We start from the raw sequence: 7,534 nt of genomic DNA, 5'->3' as shown, positions 1-7,534 counted from the left end.
TGTGCGTGCGTGCGTGCGTGCGTGTGTGTGTGTGAACTCTTAAGTAACTCCTCATCAGGTTCATGAATATTATAACAAATAACTTCCTTAACATACTTCACAAGTACAAATCACAGATTTGATCAAAAACACATGAACACAGGCAAACCCATTAACTTAAAAGTATAATGATAGATTTTGTTGAAAGGTAGAATACTATACTATGATGCCCATTACATCATCTCACTAAAGGCTTGTCTTTACTGTCCCAATAGCCACCAAATGGGGAGCTGACAGACCCAGATGCCAGGCTCCAAATCACTTCTCAGAGGAGTCCGTCACCAACACAGAGCCTGTGAAAAGATAAGCACAAACATACATGCATACAAATATCTATGCAACAAGCTAGGTGCAATAATTATACCCACATAGCATTCAGGGAGAAAGAAATGCAGCCCATGGCAGCAGGAAGCTGAACCTGCAGGTCTACAAACACCCGGAGGAGGCAGTGTACACAAGAAGACTAGGACAAAAACATTATTTACACTAGGCAGCTGGTCCCATAAAAAATGAAGCCACACAATACTTCAAAAGAGAAACAGTAAACATTTTGAAATCAACAGGATGAAAATAAACTTACTATTAATATGAAATCAAGTAATAAAAATATTCTCTTAACTAGGGCTGTCAGTTTAATGGACAGATTTATTACAATTAATTGTTTAAAAAATAATTATACTCCCTGACGCATAGGCAAATTTCATAATAAGGAATTTTTATACTAATTTTAAAAAGCACTAATTTTTAAAAGCATTTTTGCAATGTCTATTCAATAATGTACAAGTAATGTTTTAAATCATTTTAATTTGGTTAATTTGGAGGCTTTCTTCAGTACATTTGAAATTAAAATATCAGCATTACATGTAATTAATTCAATTAAAACGTTAAACTGTTTAATAATCCTGCTCTTAACAGTGATTGATCAGTTTTCCAGGTTTGTCAACCTCATTCATCATTTGAACAGCTATTATCTCACCTAGAAGCCCAGCACTCATCACACTACTGTTAGAATCAGTTTTAATTGATATACATTCCTGATGATTCTCTCTCCTTAATTTTAGTCCCCTCAGAAAGCAAGAGGACTTATGCTGCTAGTGGCTTTTTTGCCCCAGAAGTCACTCCTAGCTCATAGTGTTTGTGTGTGTGTTTTTATTGCGGTTAGGCTGTTCCAGGGCTATTTCAGGGGGCATATCCTGTCTGGACAAATACGCTCGGTTGGTTGAGTTTATTAATGTGATTTTTTTGATTTAGTGTTGCTGTACGGCAAAGTCACATTGCCTCATGACACATTTTTTGAGTTATATTCGCGGCTCGTCTCTAGGAACTGATATTTTTGGAAACAGTCATATTATGTGTCATGTTTAACATGTAATGCTTTATGAAAAAAAATAAAAAATAAAAAAGAGGGATCATAGGTCGGTGAACATTTTGCTTGCCCTTCTGAAAAGAAAAACTGCATTCGTTCATGCATGCATTTTAATTAAAATCAATAAAAGGTCATTCCTGTAAGATTTGGTGGCCAGTTAGATCACCACAAACTCAATGTTTAATTTTCTTTACAAAAAGGACACCCCCCAGTGGACATCCACTTCACTACAGTCCTGATAAAATCTTTTAGATGAAAATTGCAGCTGTTTTATCAGTAGGGGTGCAGCAACTATTATATCTGAGGGGCGAGACATGTCTTTCATATGCTTTAGGTAATGTCTTTCAATGCATGTTGTCGTTAAATGGGTTTAAACAAGACAAGACCATGCAGAACCCAGATAACCTGGGAAATATTATATAAGATAACCTAGACCAGGGGTGCCCAAACTCGGTCCTGGAGGGCCGGTGTCCTGCAGAGTTTAGCTCCAACCCCAATTAAACACACCTGAACCAGCTAATCAAGCTCTTATAGGCATACTAGAAACTTACCAGCAGGTGTGTTGAGACAAGTTGGAGCTAAATTCTGCAGGACACCGGCCCTCCAGGACAGAGTTTGGGCACCCCTGACCTAGACAGTCTGAGTGAATCCTTTAAATAAAATAAAGCTTAAGGGTCTACAGATGTTTCAAAATGTTAGAAATAAAGGACAGACGTGTGCAGGTTTTAAGACAAATACAAATGTGTGTTGGAGCACAAATGACACCCATGAAATACGACTCTTGCCTTTTGGCATAATGCATAATGACAGTTGGGGAGGTTGACAGCCTATTTTGACAAGTGAAAGCAGACATGGCCCATCCAAAAACCTGCCTGTCGAACTGGTCTTCATTGCTGGATGATTCATGGTTAGACACTTCGTTATGAATCATTGACATGTATCAAAAGAAAAGAAAACAGTAAACTGGAGTAAAGTAGAGATTAGACGTGTCAAAGTGGCTTCAATCATGCAAAGGCAGTCTAATAAGTTGTTTTCAAAAATAAGCACTGTTAAAAAAAAAACACAAATATGGATTAAAGCTTTCAAACAATTCCAACCATCCCATTGAAACTCAAATGATTTTAATACCTATTTAACAAAGATAGTACTTTGGCTGTCTGCCCAACCACAGCAAAACACATTGGTCATATCTGGAATACACATTAACAGAGCTGTTTCCCTAATCTGTGTTACCACACAGGACCACCAGTGCAGCTTTACATGACATAACCGTGTCCATCAAATCCACACAGTGCTCTCTAGACTGCCAGTGTTTTAAGCAGCCAGCTGTTAGACTAGGATATTAGATTCAGCATTAGATTCAAACTCTGTTGACACATTAATGGAAACCAAAGAGAAATTAGAACAGGAAGTGTTCTACATGTCCCCAGTCAGAAGAAGAATGAAAATGTTTACAGATGTGTTTGCACATCTGTTGTTTATCATTAGCAAGATCTCTGTCATGGGAGGGATGACGTTCTAATGACAGCAGTTCAGTAGTGCTAAATGCCTCTTTGCAGTTGAAAGTATGGGATACATGATTAATGGAGGTGTTTTTTACAAGACATGGAGCAATTTTGAACCATAAATGCAGAAAATAACTAAGAGAAATGCATGTTGAAGCATTTATTTACTCGCCCTCAAGTCATTCTGAACCTGTATGACATAATTTTTTCCAAAGAAGTAAGTCATACAGGTTTGGAACGACATGAGGGTGAGTGAATGATTTTTAATTTTTCTTTGAACTATCCCTTTAAGACCCATATGTTTGTCTTCATGCAAAATCAACTTTTATACAGGCTTTATGGTGTGCTTATTTTTAAAGCACCATTTGCTTAGTGTGTACTCAAGATTTGACAGGGAAACAAACCAGCTGGTCTTGTCTTCATTGCACAAGAAAATGTCACGAGTGCCAGTAGGTGTTTTACATTACCCTCATGCCTGAGTCTTGCTGCGTGATCACCCAGGAGACACTCTTGTGATCCATTTCAGCATTTACAAAAACAACAATTGTCAAATGTGTAATTGTGATACTGAACACCCTTTTGCAATACTTGAGTAAGCCTTTTGAGTAAGTCTTACAAATGTTTTTCCTCTTTCAGGTATGAAGGTGAAATTGTACTCTAAAGGGATAGTTCACTGAAAAATGAAAATTCGTTCATCATTTACCCACAAGAGAAGATATCCTGAAGAATGTTGGTTACCAAGCAGTTTTGGTGGCCAGTGATTTTGATTGTTTGTACAAAAAAAAAAAAAAAGACATATCTCAAAATATTTTCTTTTGTGTCCCACAGAAGAAAGAAAGTCATTCAGGTTTGGAATTACACGCGAGTAAGTAAATGATGACAGAATTTCTGGTGAATTTTTGGTGAAGTATCCCTTTACCTTGAGTAGTTTCCTCTTAATTTTCACAATTACACTTTTCATGAACCTTATGCACAAATCCTTGTGTAAAAACAGTGGAAGCTCAAAAAGGAGTAACCTTATTCTCTACATCTTTGTTGATTTAAGTGCTATTCCTTCCTCTTCAGATGGTTTAAGACCTCCTCCTGGAATAGTGGCAGCTCTTTTCTTAGCTCTTATTTTTAGAACCACCACAATACAGACCACAGCCAGTAATAATAAGCATGCAATCACTGCACACACAGCATACATTGTCAGGTTAGTCTCAGATTCAGGTTCAGGTTCAGGTTCAGGTTCAGGTTCAGGCTGAGCTGTATAATCCAACTTTCGTTCTGTTTTAGGTTGGTGGTGAAACTTTAGATTGGTGACCTGCCTAAAGAGACACATGTCCATGTATTCTTCCTCCATTATCCATGAATGGGGTTCCACCTCATCATCTTCCTTACCACCATCATCACCATCATAAGCACCCTCATCATCGCCCTCATAATTCTCCTCATTATCCACTAGCACCACGCACCAGTACATCTCACTGTCCTCCTTTTTGGGATCAGTGATGATGAGAGAAGAATCTACCTGTGAGAAATGTACACGACCTTGTAAATCATTAGGTGGGGTTAAAGAAGGATCCCCTGAGTCCAATATTTGGATGTCCTTCTCACCATTCTTTCGATACCACAGAACGCTGGCGTACTCGACTTTATCGCTTAATGCTGGTGAAGACATGAAGTTACATTGGAGGACCACCTTCTTATCTTCTGCAGAAAATGAAATAGTGGTTGATTCAAGCAAAGGGCACACATTCACAACATAATCTTCAACGAGGAAGGTAGAGAAACATTTATAACTCCCAGAATGATCTGAAGTGAGAGATTGAATGGCTAGGGAATAGTTTTCAGAATTCATGCTTGTTAACACTAACATCTGATTTTTGCTTGTCCCTACTGGTGCCGATGAGTTAACTTGCCCAAAAGGTGTTTTCCAGTGATTCTGTCTGAGGTGGTCTACTGAACAAGTTAGGACTACCTTATCTCCTACAGAACGATAAACAGTCTTCATTTCAGGCTCCTCTGGTAGTCCTATGGGTTGGAAGCTCCTGCATTGCTCTCCCTCCATGACCAGACAGAAAAAACGAGGTCTGTCTTGAAAAAACTCATCTGAAACGTGTAAAAATGAGCCTTCACCATGAACCCGAATGAGGCTTTTTAACTCCACTTGTAATGGCTCCAAAGAAATCTTAGTATCCATGAACAAAGATACGTTGTGCACATCTCTGTACCATTTTATTGTAGCATGTTTAATGGAACCCATATTGCATACCAGATCTGCACCTGTGCCGGGTGTCAGTGAAATTTCCTTTAAGCTGAACTCCTTGTCACAAACGTAGAGAAAGTGTTTGCGATAATTTTCCATAGTGCTACCACTCCAGCACTCTCTGATGTAGATGCCAGAATCAGAGTACTGAAGATTTGTGAGCTTCAGACCAAGGAGCCCTTCAACATCATTGGAGAAATTGATCCGACCCTTATAGGCATCAGGTGGTAAAACTGAGGGACTCGAGAACTGACCCAATAGCTCCCTTCCATCAGCATTCAGTCTGTACACAGCAATGTCATTGCCAAAGCAATAACCCATCTCCAGTTCCCCACCAAGAACTCTAAAAATGGGCTCTGGGTCTCCTTCTGCAAAACTGCTCACTAGCAGCAGAGCGAGAAGTATCACAGTGTTCCTGGTTCGGACCATCCTGTTACTCTGTCCATCCATGAGACTGCTTTCAGCCTGTTGCCTTCCACATACTCAGAAATTTGAGTAGCCTGTTTCTGAAGTTTGGCGTTAAGATCCACCCACGTTGGGATGTTGTCCTTCTTAGGTGCAGGGTTTTTTCTTCAGTTTCTCAGGTGCAGTTTTTCTTGCTTCGTTTTTCTCATGCCTATATCCTCCCTTATAACCCAGAGCACATGGTTCTCATTTATCTTTCCATTTAAGGTTCTTCTTTTAATCTTGTGTGCTGTTGTCGAAAGTTTTATCTCATGAATCAAAAAAGATCTATCTCTATCTCTATATCTAGTTTTATCTCTTGTGCGCTTCCTCTTTAGGCTATATCTTGTGTGTGTCTGTGTATGAGAAAATGCAATGTGAAAAAAATCAGTCTATGTTAGTTAATTCTGAAGTGAAACTCAAAAGAGGAACACTTTTTTTTTTTTTTGCAGAGAGTCACAGTTCCAGTCAACCATTTCAGCAATGCTCTGCAAAAACCTGATTGTTTGCATACAGGGAAAAACATTCACATGAGTGTTCACTCTTGTACTACAACAACATACTGCAATATCTGGCAAAGAAATTCATGAAATAATGCAGTTGACAAGTGTAATTGATAAATTCTTGCTTAATAAATAAATCAGTGGACATATCAGTAGATTTTAACTAAATTTATATTAGAATTATTTTAGAGTTTTACCTGTGTGTGTGTGTGTGTGTGTATGTGTTTATATGTGAAAATACAGTATATTAATATATATAATATTTACATATTTTATGTATAGCCTATTTCTTTTATTATTCTATCATACCTGTACATTTTTTCTTTCTTTCTTTTTTCTTTTCTTTCTTTCTTTTTTTTAAGCAAAGTTTAAGTAACTTTAAGCGGCTGCGGGACCTCGAAATGTTTAAAAGTATGGTTTGTTAAAAACGTTTCATTTTGAGAGACAGAGCTTTTAACATTTCTAAATAAGTCGTGGTTTTTAAATAAGGAAAATCTGTTGTCTTAAACTGTACCTTGTCGGCCTACAGGTACCTAATAGTCTGTGGGGGCCGTCTGAATGCAAAGCTCTTTGTAAGTCGCCAGATTGTAGAGACTTCAAGGGTGGGCTGAGTGAACAGTTTGAGTAGGCAGGCATGATCCAGCATTGTGATTAAGCTCCAACTGTGACTCACTCCCCACTGCCATTCAAACTAATTGCTCTCTGTTATGATTATAGAATTCACAGTCCCTGATGCCATTTTAAGCAACTTTTCTGTTTTGAAAACACAACAGTCCTGAATTACTGCTGCTTAAAATAGAATTATCTGTTAACTAGAAATAGTTTGGCTGTCATTCATAAATTTTGATATTTTATTAGTGCCAGTTTTTACTATTTTGTAGTTTAGGTGAGTGGTTAATTCATATTTCCCTTTGTTGTGTTCGTATTATCCATCAAACTCTGTAAATCAAAATGTTTCTATATTTACTGGTTTTAGATTTTTCCTCCCGTACTAATGGTGGCGCTGTTGTGCTCAGACCGCATGGGCATCACGACCAGAATAAAAGAAGTCCACGTCTCCCCCCAGGTCAAGTATTGAAGATGTGAGCTGATATGACCTGCAGAGGTACTGATCAATTTGTATTATGAACACGTTTCAGATAATGATATTAAAGCCGACTAATAAATGCAAGCCGCATTTAGACAATGCTGTTTGTTTCTTTACCTCGATGTCATGACTTACGTTTCATAAGAGCGAACACACTCCCTCGTGTGAGTGTGAATAGATGGATAGATACTGATGTACTCAAGGAAAATCTTAATTTATAATATTTTTCATGGTGGACATTTAATCTGTGTTATTCTCATTTTTTTATTGAACAAAAATGTTTATGTGCCCCTCAGTGCAAGGTGTGTCATTGATATTTTGTTCTGTTTCTTCAAAAGC

The 7,534-nt window shown here is 38.0% G+C and overlaps 1 protein-coding gene across 1 annotated transcript in view; it reads left to right on the top strand.

The window, feature by feature from the left end:
* Positions 1 to 3,146: 3,146 nt before the first annotated feature.
* Positions 3,147 to 7,534, top strand: part of LOC107672312 (transcription termination factor 2, mitochondrial-like) — a 6,123-nt gene continuing 1,735 nt past the window's right edge. The window contains exons 1-2 of the mRNA XM_016465453.1: positions 3,147 to 3,158; positions 7,085 to 7,213. Coding sequence (XP_016320939.1) covers positions 7,201 to 7,213 — 13 coding nt within the window. The 5' untranslated portion in view covers positions 3,147 to 3,158; positions 7,085 to 7,200. The remainder of the gene's footprint in view (positions 3,159 to 7,084; positions 7,214 to 7,534) is intronic.

The sequence above is a fragment of the Sinocyclocheilus anshuiensis genome, unplaced genomic scaffold (assembly GCF_001515605.1).
Source record: "Sinocyclocheilus anshuiensis isolate Anshui unplaced genomic scaffold, SAMN03320099.WGS_v1.1 scaffold997, whole genome shotgun sequence".
Lineage (NCBI taxonomy): Eukaryota > Metazoa > Chordata > Actinopteri > Cypriniformes > Cyprinidae > Sinocyclocheilus > Sinocyclocheilus anshuiensis.
The sequence above is the reverse complement of the archived record's forward strand: the minus strand, read 5'-3'. Positions and strand labels throughout refer to the sequence as shown.